Here is a 21,445-nt window from a genome sequence, read left to right on the forward strand (position 1 = left end):
CAAGAATATATAATTAGATATTTTAAACAATTTTGTTCTATATATATATATAAATTTTTATATTTATATATATACATATTCTCATCTTTCGATATGATTTTAGGAATGAGATATATTTTTATTATCAATCGTAAAAATTTTGATCAAACGCATAACGTTATATATAAGTAATACGACGATGATGAACAGGAATGCTTCTCTCTCCTGTATATGCATGTATATCAAGAAAGATATTAAATTTACCCACTCTGAGAGCCGGGGCAGGATGTAAGTTGCAAAGTAACTAACACACAAATGGACCCGCAAATGGACGCGAATAAATGCGGCATCTCCCTTCCGCCCCCTCCCCCCCTCGGCACGAAAGAGGGTACGAAGGGCACACATCAGAATAAAGCAACATGACGACAAAAAACGATGGGTCTCTATCCGCCTGTCGACTCGGATAATCCGTCCAATACTTTGTCCGGAACCATATCAGCAGATTGGCCGACAGTTCTCTCCCTCTCTATCTCTTGCGGAGAGATATCCCTTAACGAAATCTCTTCCCTCTCCCTCTCCTTCTCCCCCTTTGAATCTACGGATGTCGTATAAAAGCCGGCGCGCTCCTGGTGCACCGGGTGTGTTTTCTTTCTTCTTGTGTGCGCGTTGAATAAAATCCTTTATACCGATATCATGGCGCAGATTGCGGGCAAGTACCAGTACGTGTCGAGCGAGAACACGGACGAATTTATCAAGAGCATCGGCAAGTCCGAGCTCACGGACTCGTTCTTACAGTCCAATCCGGTTGTGGAGATCCAGCAGAACGGAGATCAATGGGTGATCGCGATCACCAGTCAGAGCAAAACCGTCACCAGCACCTTCAAGCTCGGGGAGGTCTACGACGAGCGGTTTCCATCTCAGAACGTCGCCTTTAAGGTAAATTAGATATATACAGAGTATCGCTTGAATGAGGAATCGTGTCATAATCGGGGAGACAGGGGGTAGAAGGGAATACATCAAATTTAAATTGACAAAAAAATTTAAGAAGATTCTGAAAGCGCTCAAAATTAGTACTTGGAATATTTTCTTCTTTCACGAAAATTCTGGAGACTCTCCATACATATTTCGATGCTTGATATATATAATTTCTATTTTATCAAAACTCTTAAATAATCACATTGTTTGTTTGAGAGGATATATAGCATCTCGGAACATCTATTAAATGATGCTTTCTTTTTCTCTCTTTTTGCCTATATATTATTTATATTATTATTATTATATTATATATTATGGTATATATTATATATGTATACAATATAATATATAATCATATAAATATAATATAATAAGATAAATATATATTGTATAACATTTATCATATTGTTTTACTTAAACATTTATCTTCTCAAAAAATTATATAAAGTGAAAATATTATATAAACTAGATAAAATAATTTTTACGTATATATAACACATTAATTTGCTCGATTTGGAAAGAATCTTTCGTTAACAAGGAAAAATTTCTTTTTCTATTTCTCTTAACAAAAATGCACTTTCAACAAGCTCCAACTGAAACTACAAAAGTTACTCTCGCAAGACTCTTGTCCTAGTGTAAAAATTATTATCTTATTCGATCATAAGTTTCGTCAGGTTTACATTTCTCTCTCATCACTTCTGTTCTAACAGATATATAATAGTTTAATTTTTTCAATCTTGCTGCAGAGCGTGACTACGAAACAGGACAACGGCTTCAAAACGGAGACTTCTTTAACCGCAGATCTTAAAGTGATCAGAGTCTACGAATTCACAGACACAGGAATGATCGCGGTAAGTGCAAACTATTTTGAATATTACAGATGATTGATTAATACAGATGAATGCCTTGTGTCCACGATGCTAGAACTCGGTCCGAGAAAAGTGTAGCTAATAAAAAATTGCCGCCTTTCCGTAAGAGCTGCAAATTAATCGGACCGAGTTCTAGCACATCGCGGACACAAGATTTAATAACAATATAAAAAAGTTCTTATACATATATATATATTTTCTTTTTTCCTTTTGTTTCAGCACGTATCCACTAATAGAACCGATGTTAAAGCCAAGCGTATATATAAAAGACTGTAAAGCCACTTTCTAATTTAAATTAATTATGTAATAATTAACATCGGATTGTTCTATTAAAGAAATCAAAGGATGAAAGCATATGTTTTCTTTCCTATTACTCTCCTCTAAAAAAGATTCATTTGGTGTAAAGATCAGATAGAGAACTATAGAACTGGAATCAAGTTCAACATGTACTTTCGAATTTTAGATCGAGTACACCTGTAAGGTTCGAAATAATTCTTATAAGTACTATTTATTGTAAAGACTAAGATAAAAAATTTCATAAATATTCAGAAAAGATTCGAACATAATTGACCTAGGTTTTTACCTTCGAATCTATTTGGTTCGAGTCCACTTGACTTTTTTTAAAGAGAAATACGTATAACACTGACATTATAAAATTCAAACGTAATATGCCATTTATTTAAGTATGAATTCTAAGAAAGAAATAAATGGTGACAAATACGCGTACATAAGAAATCGGAATATCACGCATATTCGCGTGTAAAACGCTAAGTTAGCGCTCGCTCTTTCTTCGATAAACACACGAGAGGCCACATTACAATATATATAAATCGGATTGAATATTGTGCGTGTGCGTACATACAAGTCTCATCATCATATCGCAAAAGGATTCTCGCGAGCGCATTCAAACATATTTGTTCGCTGCATATTTGAAGGCCATCGGTGCAATAATAAAGATTCATCGGGGACGAAATAAATACTAATGTTCTCCACGATCAGATGTCAAGTGCGATAAAAAAAAAGGAAAAAGTTCTTTTTTTTAATCTCCTTGAATGCCTCTTGAATACATCATCCGTCCAAATGTTTTTTTAATTTTTTTTTATTTTTTTACTTTGTTAACATAATGGAAGCATATCCGAAGTCTATGTGTGAAGCTTTAAAAATAAAATTTGCGAGTAAATTATGCGGAGTAAAAAAAAAAGTTTCGCGCGCGTGCAGCTCATTGTCAGAGAAATAAGAAAAGGAGCGAGATTTGAAGATTCCGGCGAGAGAAAGAATTAAAAGAAACAGAAATATATATATATATATACATATACATATATGTATACATACATACATACATATATATATATATATGTATATGTATATACATATACATGATATATTGTATAATATAATATGTATTTCTCTATTTTATTTTTTCCCTTTTGAATTTTCTCTCACTAAAGTTTCAAGAGAGAATCTCGTTCCTCTTCCTTTTTCCCCTTCTATCCATATACATATATAAAATTCTCCTGTCATTCAAATGTACTTAAGAAGTATTTTAAGGTATCACATTAAAATCATAAGGGTGCTGTACATAGATTAGATAGAGATAGCATTGTATTATCATGATTACGAGTCGATATATAATCTCGCAATGAATTCAACTTCAAAAAAATAGGAACAAACAAGAATAAATATACGTTTTCTTTATCCCTCTATTTTTTTCTTTTCTTCCACTCTTCTTTTCTTTTGTCAATCAAGTAAAAGTTTATCGCGAGTAACTGTATTCATCAATTGCAATTGCGCATATAAAATTAAAAAATGATAAAAAAATCCATATATATGTATTTTATTGAGTTTCCGCGTGTTGAATGTTGAAAGATTAACGTACTGCCGTATCAGAATTTTAAAATCCGTTTCCAGGTCCGCCGCTAGATATCCTATGCTCGGACGATCTCAGGTGTCCGCGAAGAACTTATCGTTATTAACTTAATATTTGAAGAAGAAACGACGCATGAAAAAACGAATCCGAATTATATTTACATAATAAGAGATTATCGATTTTTATTATGATAAGGCAGCAGTTGTCGAAAGCGATGTTTTAGAATAACTATGCCTTGCTTCTTTCGCCTCATGTTAAGATCAAACATATCCGCGCATGTATATGTATGTTTGTTTGCGCGTAAGGACAGTAAATTTTTGTCTGTTGTTTTATTCGACATATATATTATATCCTAAATACTAAATCTCTCCCGTGAACGCGCGGGCAGCACTCTTGTTGTTCTTGTCCGTTCGTTAAATAAGAATTACAAAAAAAAGAGGAAAAAACCTACAACGGTTTGCGTAAAAATTCTTACGTCTTAATCCCTAGGCCGGTATCGCGTTGTCGGCGAACTTCTTCTTCTTGGCTTCTCTCGATCGGTCTTCTTCGGTCGCTTCAATCGGTGACTATCAGCTGATTATCGGTCGGCACGTCCACTGGTGACGCGTCCTTCCGTGGCACGTCATCCTCGGGCTTATCGCTCGTCGCTGTTGTCACAGCGGTTTTGCTTACCTCCACCACCACTTGATTCTCAGGAACTCCATTCTGCACCATCATAGACGATTCGGTCAAGGACGCTATCTTCGCCCCAAGAGTGGTCTTTGATACGGGTTTCGGCGTCAGGGAGGACTTCTTCGTGGGCGAGATCGCGGTTTCGGACACTTTACCTGGTGATTTGCCAACCGACAGACGTGATTTCGCAGCCGTGTTGCCGACCAGGGAAGCGGAAGCTCTACTACCGGTCTTGGATGACGGGGTTCCGCCCGCGCTAGACCGGGAGATCTGCTTGTTGACCGTATCCTTACTCTGTTTGTCGATCAATGGCGACTTGGCCGGGGTGGTTTTCGCGGAACTTTCACGGGGCTTGACGCCGCTGACGGTCGACGGCGCGGTTTTGGGTCTCGACGACGTCGTCGACGATTTCACGGATGTCGTCAGCGACGTCTTAGCGATCGTCCCAGCTGACGTGGATCTCGGTTTCGACGTTGCGTTGGACGTGGTCGACGTTTTCGCGGTCGTCGACGCCAATGAATTGGCGACTAGCGCGGTAGTCTTCGTGGTCGTCGTGGTCTTCGTGCTCGCTGGTTTGGCGGAGGTGGTAGCGACTTTATTCGTCGTCGATTTCTTCTCGGCTGACGTTGCCGAGGCGCTCAACTTGGACGAGGCAGTGACGGTAACGTTGGTCCTCGACTTTATCGTGCTTACCCGCGGCGAAACGCTAGTCTTCGTCGCTGTTGTTGTTACTGTTGTCGTCGCGGTTTTATTAGATGACGTCGTGGTCTTGGTGCCGGTGATTTTACCGCTAGTACTCGAGACCGTCGCTCTGGCCGAACCGTACGTCAGCTGCTTAGGACGAGCTGCGACGGATTTCTTCGCGGTCGCCGATTGTGATGTTGCGGTTGTTCGCGAGCTAGTTATCGAACTGACTGCTTTGGAGGGCGACGTCGGTGTAGCTTTCGTTGCCGTCTTCGTTGTCGATGTTATCTTCGTCGTCGTCGTCGCCATCGTTTTCGCTGGACGTTTCGTCGAAGTCGTCGTCGCTTTCGCTTTCACTGTACTTTCAACGACTTTGGCCATCGCTTTTGTCTCTTCTTCTATGTCGCTAAAACCGGTAAAAACATTTTCCAAATCGATTCGTCGGATTGCCTCACATATCCCTGAAGGACGAGCCTGGACGTTTACAAATGGTATATCTTCTATTATTTCGGTTTGCGCATTATTTGATGATTTGGAAGCCGACGACGTTGCTTTCGCGGTCTCTCGCTTTGTCTCTTCTTCTTTGCCGGTAGAAATATCTTCACATGAATTCAGTGTGATTTTCTCACATAGCACTGGACAAACCTGGAGTTTTACAAATGATATATCTTCTATTTTTTCGGTTTGCGGATTGTTTAATGATTTGGAAGCCGACGACGCATCTTCCTCACGCGTCTGACCTTCAGGTTGATTTTGCTTTTCGTCATTCGTGGTTTCCTCTTCCTTCGATTCTTCGGACGAAATAGTATTGTTAGGTGCGGCATCATCATCATCTTTCTCGAATTTGTCGGGATGGTTGTTACATGGCTCTTTAAGATCCTGGTCCTTCTCCTTCTTTCTCTTCTCATCGTAGGCGGCTCTGAAAGCGGGATCTGAAAAGTCCAAAGTAACTTTAAAACCTAGATACTCGTCATTTGGCAGCATTTTATTCTTCCTGGGGTAAAAATCCTCCTTAAGGTCGCTAGATGGTGGTTCATATTCGCCTATGCTCAGATACTGTCCTACAGAATCAATATTCCGCTTTTTTGGACGTTCAGCCTCCTCACATTCATATTCCGTGCCGCTTAACGATGGCTGATTGTCCGATTCAAGAATCGCAGTATCTTGATTCTGGTCGATCAGCAATTCCGTTTCAGAATCAAATTGAACTAATTCACTTAACGTAACGCGTGATTCGAATTGCGTCTCATCAACTTTTTCACGCAAATCCATTTGTTCCCCTTCGTTTTGTGTCTTATCAAATTCCTTCATCAATAAGTTTTCTCCGCAATCCAACTCCGTACATACGTCGAAAACCGAGGATCTGGTATAATTGTGCCCGCTAGACATTAGCAACGACTCGTTGTTATCTACTTCGAACGGATTTGTCGATTGCGAATGATCAGGCTGGGAGACGATCGATTCCATCTGAGTTGGAGGACGATCGTCTGCGAGAGGAGTGACACCGAGTTGCTGTTGCGTAGACATACTTTCCATGAATGTCATGAAGGCCGAGAACAATGTGCCTTTTCCCCCTTCCGACTCGGAGGTGGCAGTACGCGTCGATTGATTGTCCGCGGGGTGTGGCGTCGATTGCGAATGATCAGGCTGGGAGACGATCGATTCCATCTGACTTGGAGGACGATCGTCCGCGAGAGGAGTGACACCGAGTTGCTGTTCCGTAGACATACTTTCCTTGAATGCCATAAAGGCCGAGAACAATGTGTCTTTTGCCCTGTCCGACTCGGAGGTGACAGTACGCGTCGATTGATTGTCCGCGGGGTGTGGCGTCGATTGCGAATGATCAGGCTGGGAGACGATAAATTCCATCTGACTTGGAGGACGATCGTCCGCGAGAGGAGTGACACCGAGTTGCTGTTGCGTAGACATACTTTCCATGAATGTCATGAAGGCCGAGAACAATGTGTCTTTTGGCCTGTCCGACTCGGAGGTGGCAGTACGCGTCGATTGATTGTCCACGGGGTGTGGCGTCGATTGCGAATGATCAGGCTGGGAGACGATCCATTCCATCTGACTTGGAAGACGATCGTCCGCGAGAGGAGTGACACCGAGTTGCTGTTCCGTAGACATACTTTCCTTGAATACCATGAAGGCCGAGAACAATGTCTCTTTTGCCCTGTCCGACTCGGAGGTGGCAGTACGCGTAGATTGATTGTCCGCGGGGTGTGGCGTCGATGATGACAGAAGATCGATCGGTCCCTTATCATCCGACAAGGGTGTATGCGCGAGTACATTCTCGTTCACGCACTGTCCACTGGGTGAACCCGGCGGCGTGTTGTCATCAGCATCGTCCGAGCTGTCGTCCAGCTCGTGCACGGCATTCAGATCGACGCTCTTTTCGAACGCCGCCTCAAGAGCACCCGGAGTGAATGACATCGTCATGGGATCGGTGTCCCTGTTGATGATCTCATACTCCTCCGAGTCAGAGCCCGTGTCATTGCGAGTCGTCGTGCTCCACTGAGAGATATCCGTCTGCCACTGCGTCGTGGACACGTTACGTGCCATGGAGTCGTCGCCCACCTCGGCCTTGGTCGACGAGATCTCGGACACATCCATGTCTGGCAGATTATTATCGCACGCCGCTGCCGCGTGCTTCTGTTGGTCGTCACTGGAAAAGTCCTCGTCTATCTCCTTCGGTCGGAGGCACACCTCCTTCTCAAACTCGCTCTGACTCGGTATCAGAATATCATCCATCGCCGGCGTCTGTTTCAGGGGAGAGCCGCTGATGGGATAATCCTGAAGGGCGTTATTCCTGTTATTCAGCAGCGGTGGTGACAACGGGACGAACTCGGCCGCCTCGGGATTCAATTGGAAATCCATGTCTTCTTTATCGTCGTCGTCTGCCTGTTTCCTCTTCTCTCCGTGATCCTTCTTCTCCGATTCGCTCGAATCTTTCTGGTAGCTTATCTAAAAGTGTACAACGGTATTGTTATTCGAAATAATATATTTTGACGTGAATTGTGAATGACAAAAAATAATAATGTGCAAATTGTAATTACATCGATATTAACAAGCTTAAGAGAGGGGCTCTCTTTTTCTTCCGATCCTTCACATTTAATGTCGACTTCCTCGACTTTTGAAGACTGGACCTCCTCTGAACTATCTCTCGGAACAGACTCGGGATTCTGTACACTTTGTTTCTCAATGTCCTCGATGGATTCGCCAGTCGTGACAGCCGCAGATTCCTTTTTGTTCGGATCGATACGGTAGTAATTCCACTCGTCCTCGGAATCTTCACTGTCCGCTACATTCTCCGCTTCAGAGATCAATGCATGCTGAAGGGATTCTGAAATAAACATCAAAAGTTAGATTGAGAGTCAAATAATCAGTTCGCTACATCATATCATTCTTATTTATCATGTTTGCTGTATATTACTATTATCTACGTATATTTCAAATTATAAAAAGACACTTCACTTTTTATGTCATTTAATCGCAGCGAATTCAAATGCAATTTTTTCAGGTTTATTCTAATATAAATCAACACATAAAAAAATTAATTAATTAGTGGCTGCATGAATTTTAATCATTTTTTTATTTTATAACCAAGGAAAAAATTTTTTTTTAAATAAAGCCTGTGCTGTAGAAAATATATGCTACAGCATGTAAAAAATTATCAAAATTGAAAATCATACAGCATTCTCACTTGTTGATTTAAATGAAATGGCCCGTCAATAATTTGTTAATTTTTGGGGGTTCTTACTTAAATTTACTTTTGTTATTTTATGAAAGATATCAATGCCAAATTACTATCAAGTATGCGATATTACAATATCACAATATTTTTTACTTCAATGTTTTTTCAAGTTATATAACAAAGATTTGTCTTTTAAGAAAAAATTGCGTCATTTAAATTGAGAAATTTATCAAGAATAAGATTACAAATTTCACAAACTGTAGTTTACGCTATTAAAAAATATCTTACACGAATTTATTTTATTCTCGGATTGAATGTTTCAATCATTATGTAAGAATACCTATAAATTTCACATTTGTAATAATCGTTAAAAATAACTGTTGAAATTTCTTTGATGATACTTATCACCACAAAAATAAATAGAAAAAAAAATTGTGCGATAAACTAATTTCGGCGATAAACGAACTAAAATGAATCGATCAGATACCAATCTGCGCTAGTGCTCTGGGATCAATCTACATGCTCGTTACAAGTTACACGTTAATGCTCGACAGACGGGCCGACATTACTAACCTCCTGCTCGACGCGCAGCCGGGAAACGACGGCTGTAAAACGGACGGATATCTTCCTCGCGGGAGTGATCGCCCCTTCGGTGACTAAGAGAAACTACGCCCGCCAAGAGATGCATTATCGATCTAGTCTCCACAGAGCCCCCTGAGCGCAGAGCCCTCCTCCTCCCCCTTTCCCTCCACCCTCGCACCCCTTCCTCTACAGGCCGTTGCCCGCCGCCACCCACCTGTGCACGGCGATTATTAGAGGAGCGACCCCGTAGCTCCGGGCCTTGGAAATCGTCCAATTCGTTCGACATCCATATTCGATATGCATCCATTTAGGGGATATTCGCGCGATGAATTCGGCTCTCAATTTAAAAAATTTTTTTAATTTAAAAAAAAAAAAGAATTTTTTTTAATTTAATTTTTTTCGGAGTAGGGTGGTGCAAAAGATAATTTTAAAAAATCTTCAACTTTTTGTTCTAAGGTCGAGCATTTTTACGCGAAACGATAAAATGCAAAGAGATAGAGGACAGTATGGGACAAATGGTCCATAGGATAATCAGTCGTGCTTGATAAATCTATTCCTTGAATATTTGCGCGAAGAAAATTCCTGGTAGCTGCACTTTTTTTACATTTTGCGTTTGATCTCGAAAGATATCCTGGCCTCAAGCATAATTCTCAGGATTTCAATTTTCAAAATAATGTTATAATATATTTCTGAATGGAAATGTATGCATTTTTTTCCAATATCTAATTAATATGTCCAATAGAAAGTAGAAAATTAATTTAAAAAAAACAAACAATAATGGATTAATATTAATTAAACGCAATGTGAGGTAATTATGGACCGCTTAATAAATCTATGTAAATCCATCCATTTGCAAATTTAATATTGTCAAGATACAATGAGATTGCAATTAATATTCTTTAATTTTATATCAATATTGAATATTGAATTTTCTTCATTAGGCTTGCGATCATATATTATTCATTGATATTGCAAATTTTTCGTTATATATGTTAATTAATACGTTAATGTGTATTTCCATCCACCTATCAAAATGTATTTCTTATAAATTACAGAGAGCGAAAGAACAAATTCTCAAAGTAGAGATATTTGCGTGAAACTTTTCGTACTGCTGCAGGATTAAAAAATTAAGTGAGGGCACGAGTTTGTGGTGCGAAGAGGAAGACGAAGAAAAGTCTCAACTATGAGAATGTAAGAAACGCAGCCGAGAAGGATAAGAACGTCAGGCTCACCTGACCGAAGTCTGGAAAATTACTAAGTGGAAACTGGTTAAAGGACGCTAAAAAAAGCGCAGCCCACGCTTTTAATTCCGTCTCCCAAGTCTCTTTGCCACCAATGCAAACTCGCGCCAACTCACCAAGATTTCCACACATTCCATCACATTTAACGCATTTCAAATTTGTACGATCACTCTGAGTGCTCTTCAGCAACGTACACAGTGTGTAACAGTGTAGGACCCAATGATTTTAACTACCACACAATCGTACACAGATAAAATGCTGTGGTTCGACTGCTCGTTGTTTTGTGTCCCTCTGGATATCAACATTTTTACATTTGCTATCATTTTTTACAGTGATGGTACCTTCTGCGATTTTAAATTATAAATCGTCGACCTACACCATATTCATCGTACAAAAAAAACCTATACAGAGAGAATTTTCTCTTAGAATTTATTCTGAAAATCATGGTAATCGTGGGACAATATGGAAAGAATTTTATGAGAATTTGCATATTAATATTTATCACAATAAAAATAATAATATCTATCACAATAAAATATAAAATATGTTTTATTAATTTTACTAAACTGCATAGTAAAATTAATCAAACATATTAAAAATATTTTATTGTGATAGATATTATTATTTTTATTGTGATAAATATTAATCAGATAAATTCTCATAAAATTCTTTCCATACCATATTGTCCCACGATTACCATGATTTTCAGGGTAAATTCTAAGAGAAAATTCTCTCAGTGTAGATACAAGTAAAGAAGCTAAAATAACTGTCCTGTTTTCTGGCGGAGGAAAAAAAGAAAGAGTAGTAAATAAAAAAGCTAACAATGAGCAGCGTTCCAGTTACAAATCGACACTACGTAACACTGTGTTACACAGTGTATGATTGTGGTGTAATTTTGTTGCTGGAAGGCACCCTCTGCCTAAAAAACGCTGGTCCACGATTCGCAAGATTTCGGATGATATCTCGCAAACGCGTTTTGCCGAGATACGTCGAAGACTTTAAAACACGTTTATCAAGATATGTAAATTCGCACGAAATATTCAGTTTTTCCTCTCTAATCAATTTCGTCGATATCTTTCATATAAATTCCAAATACATCGATCCTAATAAACTTTAAAAAGTATATACAGGAAGTACAATAAATCTCAATAATCTATATGTCGAAATTCTCGATGTACAAGGGATAGTGGAAAAATATATATAGCTCTTACAAACTAACTCTTTACTATTTTAATTATTTTGAAAAATTGTAACTATAGAGTTCTCACAAATGTTATTTCTCCATTAGAAAGCTCCTCTTTAATAACAGTATTACAAATAATTAATCGGCTCTTTCTTCTCCGATAATAAATTAATAAATATTTAAATCCGAGTTATGTGTGCGAAAGGAATCTCCGATATTCTAATTATTTTAGAATCATCTTAAAATCTTTTACTCCAAAAAGTGTTAAAAATAAATTTTCAACATGTAGAATGTTTTTTTTTTAATACAGACACATTTGAAAACTGTCTGGTCATTTAAAGAGAACCAGACGATAGTATGTGAAATGCCTCATATAATTACAAAATTTTTGTCTTTTAAAATATAATAATTTTTTTCTATTAGCGCTTAATCTGCATCAGTCGCAAATAGATAATAATCATTTTAAATCAACGAGAATGAGAGAAAAAGAGAGAAAGAAACAGATTTAGTAACATAATAATTATTTATAAGATTTCTCTCTCAAAACACGGGAAGTTTATTTAGAATCTTTTCGATCTCTCAATATCTCATTGATATCTTTTTCTAAGATCGATTTGCGTCACAAAGTTAAATTATTGCGTCTGTAACTTTTTCTATATATCTAACTTTCAATATATATCTGAAAATATTCTTAAATATTCTTTCGAAGTAAAAGATGAATTTTTTTATTCATGTAGGTTTTTTTCATTTCGACTCGAGATAGAAATCGAAGTTTAATCTTGGGATTTCATGCAGACATAGAAAACGAAACGACGAGAAGTCTCTATTTTAAGAGAAAGGATATAGAAAGTGGCGGAATCCTACGACCTATCAAAATGACCTATCTTTATCTTCTTTTTTTTTTCCACATTTGATTAATATATCCCAATAAAAAATTTCTTTCACTTTTTTTATATGCTTTGCTAAAATTTTGATCGATGCTTTTTGCGGAGTAAACTCTTTCTGAATTTTAATTATGCTTTAAATAAAAAATCAATCTTTTTTTGGCAATTTTAATCCTTCGTATACAAGAACATTTCAAAGGTTCTAACGATACTTTTATACATTGTTTTCTAAGCACTTAGATACATATCCAAAATCACTTTATATAGCTCAAAATGTTCAGGATATTATGTGCCTTTTTAAAAAATAAAAAGAAATGAGATACTTTAATCATTTTCAAATATATATCTGTTCCCTCCTTAAGGCTCCTGGCTCCTTGTCGACCATGTCAAAATCGTGATGTCAGAGGCGAGAAAACACACGCTAAAATTTCTTAGATGCCATTTCGAAATAAAAATATATTTCGATGAAACAGCACTTTAGATGGCTTTAGCACACTCTTAAAAAACCCCGAAAACTATTCTTTCCCCTTTATAATCAATCAACAGCTGTAAAATATAATATTATGAAGCCCAGTCCATCTGGTCTTTGCACATGCGCAGTCATTCCGCATGTCAAAGTCTGATAACTCGATCATTTTACAGATGTTGATTGATTATAAAGGGAAAAGGATCGTTTTCGGGGTTTTTTAAGAGTGTGCTAAAGCCATCTGAAGTGCTGTTTAATTGAAATATCTTTTCATTAAAAAATGGCATCTAAGAATTTTCAGCGTGTGCTTTCTCGCTTCTGTCACAATCCAATATGGCCGCGGTGAGCACCCAGGAGCCTTAAATCACGAAATGGCCTTCAGACTGATTCGTCGATCTGATCGATGAAAAACACGATGTAAAAATAGTAAAAGCCAAGTGGAAAAAAGACCGATAGATAGAGAGACTCTTCATAATTATTCTGCGATAAGAAATAGCAAGTTTAACCAGTGTATACCAAGAGCGTTCGTTTGCCTCGATAACGAGCGGAGAGTCGTCGCGCGCACATCGTTAATACATTTATATAAATAGTTATTATCTAAGTAAAATGAGCAAGCGTTTATTTAAGAACAAACGATGCAGCATACGGGTCATGCAAATTCACCATGCCGGCTGTGGTACGTCATTTCTTTTTCTTCTTTTGTTAGACCGAAAGTCATCATGCGCTCATTTGCATCGCGCGACTCTTTCAATCTTTTATGTATACTTTTTGCAAGTTTATGTATACTTTTTGCCAAGTTCATTTACACATTCGATGAAAGAAAGAAAAGAAGTGCAGAAAGCGTAGATACGCACTGGGAGGCAAACTCCGTCATAAATTGTGCAGCAAGATATGACTCTAGTGAGAGAAAAAGAGAGATAGCGGTAAATTACAGTTATTAAAATCTAAAAAATGAGTGTTATCTGTTTTAATGTTATTGCTACGGTTGCTGCAGCTAATGTCACACTCTCGCGCCGCTTTAACATCGTTTTTACATAGAGTATCTCTGCCAGACGGTAATTTCTGCCTCTGCAAAACCGCTCGTTAGCCTCGGGGAACGCATCTGAAAGACTCTCTATCTCTATTTAAAATCTATGAAGATCGTTAATCTGGTTTTTATCGATGAAAAGAAATAGAAAAAACGCGTACTCCCTCCGTTTTTTTGCCAATCTGCGGTTGGCAACAGTTTAGAGTAAAAAATGAATTGATTTTTCGTCTTACGTAAAATATTCCTAAGAAAAAAAACATCGACCTTCGTCTTATCCAATTCTACAGGTGCAGCAACGTGCGGATACTCTGTTGCATGCCTTTACATGTAGCACTTTATTCGTGCAATTTATAAAATGACAGAAAAAAATAAAATTTTGAAAAAGTATAAATTAAAAAAACTTTTTTTAATTTAAAAAATAAAAGTGCAACCAAAAGAGCAAATAAATCTGGTCTGTCTCTTTCAATCACATTCGTTTTATCGTCTTTCTTTTTCTGGAATATTTTTTTACGAATTTTATTTTGTCAATTTTTTTTCAACACATTCGCACATTAAAGTTTGCGAAATTAAGTTTGCGAAATTAAGATTGAGATTAAAATAAGAAGAGTCTATAATTCGTCTTACTTTAATCTTAATCTAACCCAATTTTGCAAACTTTGAGGTTGAAATAAGAAGAATCGTATAAACTCTTCAATCTAATCTAATTTCACAAACTTGATCGCCAAACTTTAATTAAAAAAGAAGAGGAATCGTAGACATTTTATATTTTTGCCTAAATCTAATCTAATTTTGCAAACTTTATCGCCAAATAATGTGCGGACATCTGTTGAAAAATTGACAAACTTGTAAAATTGGTAAAAACGTCATTAAAAAAAAAATACCTCGATAAAGTAATGCATCGTGCTCTGCGTCACGAATGATTCGCTTAAAATTCAGCGTAAGACGAGACTGGTAGCGCGACAATATTGTCTGGCGTTCGCGATAGATCCAATTACCGTGCGACGAAATCACCTTAACATTTGAAAGAAGATATTGAGAACGTTCAAACTGAACTGCAACACGCGTTCATGTCTATAAATAGAGACGCGCGATACGGGAAGGACACGCGATTGGCTAATTAATTGCATCGTAAGACCGATAGGAAAAAGCTATATTAATTATTTTTTCTCTTTTCGCGAAAAGAGGGCGAATCGTAAGAATATAATCTGTAATTTCCCTAAGTTACAACACTCTCTATTTCTCACTTTCTCACTTTCTCTCTCTCTCTCTCTCTCGCCTGATATTCGTTTCGTTGTGTTCGCGCTCGATATAAAATATGATTGAAACCTCATTAAATATATACTACAAATTATTCTTAATTTTCTGAAGTAGTGCAATTTTTTTTCGCAAGATGGGAAATTTTCTCTGCGTCAGAGATATCACTTAATGAAACTATTTTTATGAAATTACATTTAAAGTTCCTAATTTTCTGTCTTCGCAAATGTATGATTTTTTTTTGCAAAATTATAAGAAATCTTAAATCGTATTAAACAGGAAAAGAGAATATCGATGGCACATCAAGATAATAATGTTGAGTCCTAGATCATTAGATACCTGCGGAAATTGCTGACAATTTATTCATCGGACGACGCGAGAGATTTTCATTATCATTATATTATTTACACTGTCACAATTAATTCAACCTGTCGAAATATAATTTCCACCGTCTCGATACGAGACAAAACACGTTGAAGCGACCTCGTTCTCAACGCGACGACACAGCGATGACGATAGATAGAATAATACACAACACGGCGATTTCACAACACGGTATTTTCGTACATGCTTCGCATGTGATGCGACGCGACGAAGAACCGTTCCTCCCCCCGCCCCCCTTCTTCCCCTACATCCCCTTTTCTTCTTCGTTTCCTCTTTCTTCGTTCGCACGAAAGGCGGAAACCGGAGCGCTCGAGAGAGTCGACATAGGCAGAGGCCTTGATCTAACACTTCGTAGGAATTAGTTTGCTTCCTACAGGGAAGGGAGACAGAGAAAGGGGGGGGGGAGCGAGGGGAGGGAGGAAAAACATCGGCCTGGCCTGAAGTTCGAAACCGGTATTAATGTCGTCGATCGCCGTTCTCGAAAAATCTCTAGGCATAACAGCATGCATTTTTTTTATCCCGCATCTCTCCCTCCCTCTCCTTCTCTCTCTCTCTCTCTCTCTCTCTAGATTCGAACTACATGATCGAGATTACAGGTCGCCGGTTGCCGGCCGGTAAAATGACGACGGTAGCAAATATATATCGAGGGGATCGAAGGTTATTTCACGACGCAAATGAGGCGCTAAAAAGACGTCAAAGTTGCGTCGACGCGCTTCCAAATTTAAATACGCAATTGCCGGCGCTAATAAGGATGGTGGTCGCGAGCGCGCAGGCGGCATGAGACGTACCTCGAAGACGTGTTCGTTTGTGCGTGCCCTGTCCTCCTCGCGAGAAGCTCGGCGACGACGACGATGCGACACGCAGGGACGGTATATCCGCGACTCCGACACACGCGAGTAACGCGAAAATGCACTCCAAAACGGACACGAAAGATGCACATTCACACGACGACGTACGCGCGAGAGGTTCGGTAAGAACTGTCGGCCGGCCTCTTGCCCCTTCCGCGCGGCCGGCGACAATTGGCGGCACGCCGCCCGATTGGTCGCGCATCCGCCAATCAGCGACGCGGACGCGCCGCGCCAGCCAATCGCGCGCCTTCGGTCCTCGGCCGCGAGCGCGCTCAATTCGAAGTACGTAACAGTACTCTTGTATGATGGTATTTGTTTAATTATCTGAAACTGCGATAACGCTAATAGCGAATCATTGTATTACGGTATCTTTTGATTATTCGAAAGGTAGAAATTATAGAGAGAGAGTTCGATGTTATCAAATGTAAGCGAGTTTGTCGACTGGTTAAAAATATCAAACATTCTTGATAGAAAGTACGATAACAATTTACAATTTTTATAAGAATTTGCAAAAATTGGCTTTTTCGATATATTATATTACTAAGTTGAGTGTTCAATAAATAGATTAAAAGAAAAAAAGATAGCAAAAATAAAGAATTTTTTTCTTATTAGATGTAAATATTTTTTGAAAAATAAACGTTATTTCTTTATGTATGTGAATGACAATTGTTCACACCAAAAATAATATTTATAATAACTGGTAGTTATGATACGTATAATATCTCAGTTAATATTAAAAAGCGTTTTTAAACAGCTTTGCTTATCAAGCAAATTGATAAGAATATATCTCATTTAGATTTTTTATTTAATGATCAAATATTAAGATTCATCAAATTTGAAATTTTCCAATATCAAATCCAATATCTACTTTGCTACTTTTCATTAATTTAATTAATATGAAATAATCTTTACTTGTTTTTCAATCTCTTTAATAATTAACATACGGCAAATATTAATTATTAATTATAATAACTATTATTTAATAGCTCTATAATAGTATTATTTATTTTTCTTTTCATAAATAATTATTATTTAGAAACGTTTCTCTTTCTTTTCGAACATGACAAGCTAGAAAATTGCACATCTGATAATATAAAGATTTACGACGTCTAATTTACGTTAGCGTGCCTCGTTTTTTAATCTCGATATTTAATTTTCACAATTCGAGAAAGCAATTTTACGGTGAAAAAGCCAATTTTTATATATTGCATTTCAATCTTTGTTTTCACGGTGCTGCTAATGCGAATTAAATAGAATCAATTTCAAAATCAATTAGAAAAACAATATTTCCTCGTACAGTATCATTGCTGACATATTCGCTACTTTCGTTAATTCGCGAGCTTTTAAGTTTCGTTGTTCATCAGATTGACACATGAGTTGTAACAATTAAATATTTCGTTTTTTTTTATAATCGAATTAATTGATTTTGTTACTTTATAGAGAAAAAAATAATTTTCTCTGCCATCGATATTCTAAAAAATCCTGATTAATCGATTGTAACTATGTCCATGTAAGTCTATTAAAATGCGGATAACGTGTATGTGTAGAGTGAAAAAAAAGGAAATATGCCTTCTTTTAGGAGAAAGATGACGGTTTTAACTAATCTTACTCTACTTTGATAAAGCTACAGCTGAAAGATATTATAAAAAGGAAACGTTTGTCGCGTATTTTTGATACTAAAAAAAATAAAATAAAATTTTTAAATATTTGCCTATTAAAAGATTAAAATAATCCTGTACAAAATCCTTTGCCCTGCGCGATGTATAACGACTAGTGCAATCTATCGTTGAAGTCGCGTGCGGCGACGAAAATCTATAATTTACGTTATATCGTTTTTTAATCCGCTTGTCATTTTTATATATATATATATATATATACATATTTATATCTCGAGGCTTTACGATCTCGGGCAAAGAACGAGACGCGTTCTTCACTTCTTGCGTAGACCGAAAACGTGTGCGGCGAACGAACCCGAGATGTAATTCGCCAGCGACACGAATAGATTGCTCACCAGGCGATAAACGTGACCGTATACCAAAGCGGCGCACAGGCGAGTCTTTACAACGGACAAGGTGCACTTACTAACAACTTGCGGCGAGGGTGGCGACTCGTCATCGTCCACGAAGGTATGCGGGCCGATGCTAGTGGTAGTTTCCACCACGCGCGATTCTCCGCCGTGGTAGTCGTCGTCATTGTTGCTTTCATCGTAACGAACCTTGTTTCTGTCACTCAGTTTGATATGATCGTCGTTTAGCACCGAGTCCGCGGGACAGACGTTCGCGTTGTCGCGACGAAGCGGATCTTCCTGCTCTCCATCGTCTATGTTGTGGATCTCGAGTTCCAACGGCGGCTTCTCGAGGAAGGTGAATTCGTGCGACGACGATGATGAGATGAGGAACGATTCCGAAAGATGATTGTCGACAGAATCCTCGCCGGCGTCGACGTCAGTCTCGGGACCCAGATCGGAGTAATCGTAATCGTCATCGTTGCCGTCACCGTCCTGATGCTTGCCGTTCCTGGCCATCCCGCAGATCGCGCGATTTACCTCGAAATCAGCGCGGTCATGCAGCTCCACGTCGATCAACTGCTGCTGCTTAATGAAGGCAGCATTCATGTCGAACTGGCCGGAATTCGACGAGACCGGGTTATTTGGGTCCATGCTGTTCAGTAGTAGACCATTCGGTGCTGGATGAGTCAGGAGCGAATGCCGTAAGGCGATCTCGACCGGCGGTGTCAGGAACACGACGATCACGGTGATGTTGTCCAAGGATCCCGCGCGTTTCGCGCTCTGCAGTAGCGCCTGGTGCACGTGCTTGAGATCGTCTGCAAAGATAAAGAAACGGCGTTCGTTAAAAATTCTCTCGACACAAATCGTGATGGCATACGACCATATGATTGCTTTTTAATTGCTACAATATTATATCGTTGGGGGCATAACTTTGAAACGGTACGTAAATCCCTTACTGCATACGCGGTTGTCCCGTTTGTTAGGTCTTCCGCTACCAAAAGTTCCGCGATTCTGGATTCTGGAAATAATTTTCCGACGACCTTAACGAAGCGAATAATTTTCATCGCGTGCGCGTATATGCATTTTTTACATATATTCTCTCGGCACGACAAAATTAATATTACGCAATTAAATTATGAAAAATTGCCCCGGTGTTTCATTTACGACATAGCGAAAGAAATAAATATAATAATCCAAATTAGGATGTACACTAATATTATAAAAATTAATATTATTATTAGTACTATTTAATATTAATCACTTAATATTAATATCAATTAATAAATACTAAGATTAATATTAGCAATAATTAATAATTAATAATACTAAATATTAATATAAATATATAAATTATATAAATACTGATATTAATATTAATTAATATTAACTAATATTAAAAAAATGTTAAAAGACCTGACGCGAGAAAGGAAAGCGAAGAATCTAGCAGAGAAATGTTTTTCAATGGATACGCTGTTCCGTAGTCAATTAGCTTATCGGCGTATCTCATCGAATAATAAAAGTGCAGCTACGGTTTATAGTCGGCAAAGTCAATGGTTCGTGAATAAAACATGCCCTCTTCAAGATCATCACGCGATCACATTCAAGAGCCATCGCAGCTATAATATCACATATATATATATCGTTTTCTATAAAATATGTTATTATGTACACAATTCACACTGTTATTGCTATTGCAAAGTGTCATCCTCGTTACGATTTACATCGATGACGTAAGAATTAAATAATTTTTACGGAAGAAAATATATAAGGTAGATGATATATATAAAAAAAGAAAAATATAAAGTTTTGGACATTTTTTGGATACATCAGAAAAAATGTCTTACGATATTTTTTGTTAAGCAACATGTAAATATTGTTTATTTTTCAGCAATAAGCAAGAAGAATAAGTATTTTCGATTGTTATATATTTTTTATTTACACGCAATACCGGATTCTGAATATTTTTTAAAATCGCTATTGTCATTGTGTCAAATGTATTTTTACACCAAAAACTTGTCTATCACAAATCATCATATCAAAAGTATTTTCAAGAAAGAAAATCTAGGAAAATGTAATTATATATGTAATATGTATTATTTACTTTATATTTTTTCTCTTTCATATTAATTAATATAAATGTTTTGTTTTATTTTTTTTATAACATTTATTTATAATGAAATTCAAACTCTTCTCATATGAATATGAACTCCCAAAGTTAAAAAATTGAATTAACTTTTGCAATGTATCAACCACCACATACATTACACATTGCAAACATCATTTTTATTATCCATTTTTAAATTAGACCATTTTCGTGAGGCATTTTTTAAATTGTACCCAAATGAAATTTGTTTCTATTTTCGATCTCAATACTCCATTTAATATCCATTTTGATACTTTAAGCTTTAAGCAGTCAGATTATTCTCCATTTTAAAACTATTTAATCTATAATTTTGTCGTAAACTTTTTTATTAAACTCTAACAATTTAAGATACTTCAATATACAGTATATAGTTCCTATAAAAATGAAACTCTAAAATCAAAATCCTTCAGAATTCATAAACGTGAAAAAGTAGATTGAAAATAAGAGCAAAATTTTGTGAGTATAGAAACAATTTCGTGTCTTATGTGGTATATATCTTCAAATATCGTGAAACTTCTGACAAATTCTATATATACTGTGTATAACTGAAAAAATATATGTGGAGCACACCCTCAAATTCTCTAGCCAATTTGGAGACGATTTTTTCTCACAGTGAAAATGTCGAGGCACCAATATAATTTTCAAGTTATAAATGATTGAAAAAAAGGCTTCTCGCAAACTA

At 37.4% G+C, this 21,445-nt stretch overlaps 2 protein-coding genes across 2 annotated transcripts in view; one reads left to right on the top strand and one right to left on the bottom strand.

Annotated features, from left to right (window-relative positions):
* Positions 1-601: 601 nt before the first annotated feature.
* LOC145936619 (fatty acid-binding protein-like) lies at positions 602-2,174 on the top strand. Its single transcript, XM_083038959.1, has 3 exons — positions 602-915; positions 1,701-1,805; positions 2,043-2,174. The coding sequence occupies exons 1-3, from the start codon at positions 673-675 to the stop codon at positions 2,097-2,099; spliced, it is 405 nt and encodes a 134-aa protein (XP_082895085.1). The 5' UTR covers positions 602-672; the 3' UTR covers positions 2,100-2,174.
* Positions 2,175-2,479: 305 nt separating this feature from the next.
* The window catches only part of LOC145936615 (uncharacterized), a 50,946-nt gene continuing 31,980 nt past the window's right edge, over positions 2,480-21,445 (bottom strand). Inside the window, exons 8-10 of the mRNA XM_083038953.1 lie at positions 18,695-19,435; positions 8,106-8,392; positions 2,480-8,013 (exon numbers count right to left, since the gene is read on the bottom strand). Coding sequence (XP_082895079.1) covers positions 4,246-8,013; positions 8,106-8,392; positions 18,695-19,435 — 4,796 coding nt within the window. The 3' untranslated portion in view covers positions 2,480-4,245. The remainder of the gene's footprint in view (positions 8,014-8,105; positions 8,393-18,694; positions 19,436-21,445) is intronic.

Source organism: Prenolepis imparis, unplaced genomic scaffold (assembly GCF_030444845.1).
Source record: "Prenolepis imparis isolate NDT839.2.m4 unplaced genomic scaffold, iyPreImpa1.0 SCAF_5, whole genome shotgun sequence".
In the NCBI taxonomy this organism is placed as follows: Eukaryota; Metazoa; Arthropoda; class Insecta; order Hymenoptera; family Formicidae; genus Prenolepis; species Prenolepis imparis.

Excerpts from the sequence above, each read along its gene's own strand:
- LOC145936619 (XM_083038959.1), top strand. The coding sequence starts at position 673 with ATGGCGCAGATTGCGGGCAAGTACCAGTACGTGTCGAGCGAGAACACG. Across the intron at positions 916-1,700 it reads CTCAGAACGTCGCCTTTAAG|AGCGTGACTACGAAACAGGA; the intron begins GTAAATTAGATA and ends ATCTTGCTGCAG. Across the intron at positions 1,806-2,042 it reads CAGACACAGGAATGATCGCG|CACGTATCCACTAATAGAAC; the intron begins GTAAGTGCAAAC and ends CTTTTGTTTCAG.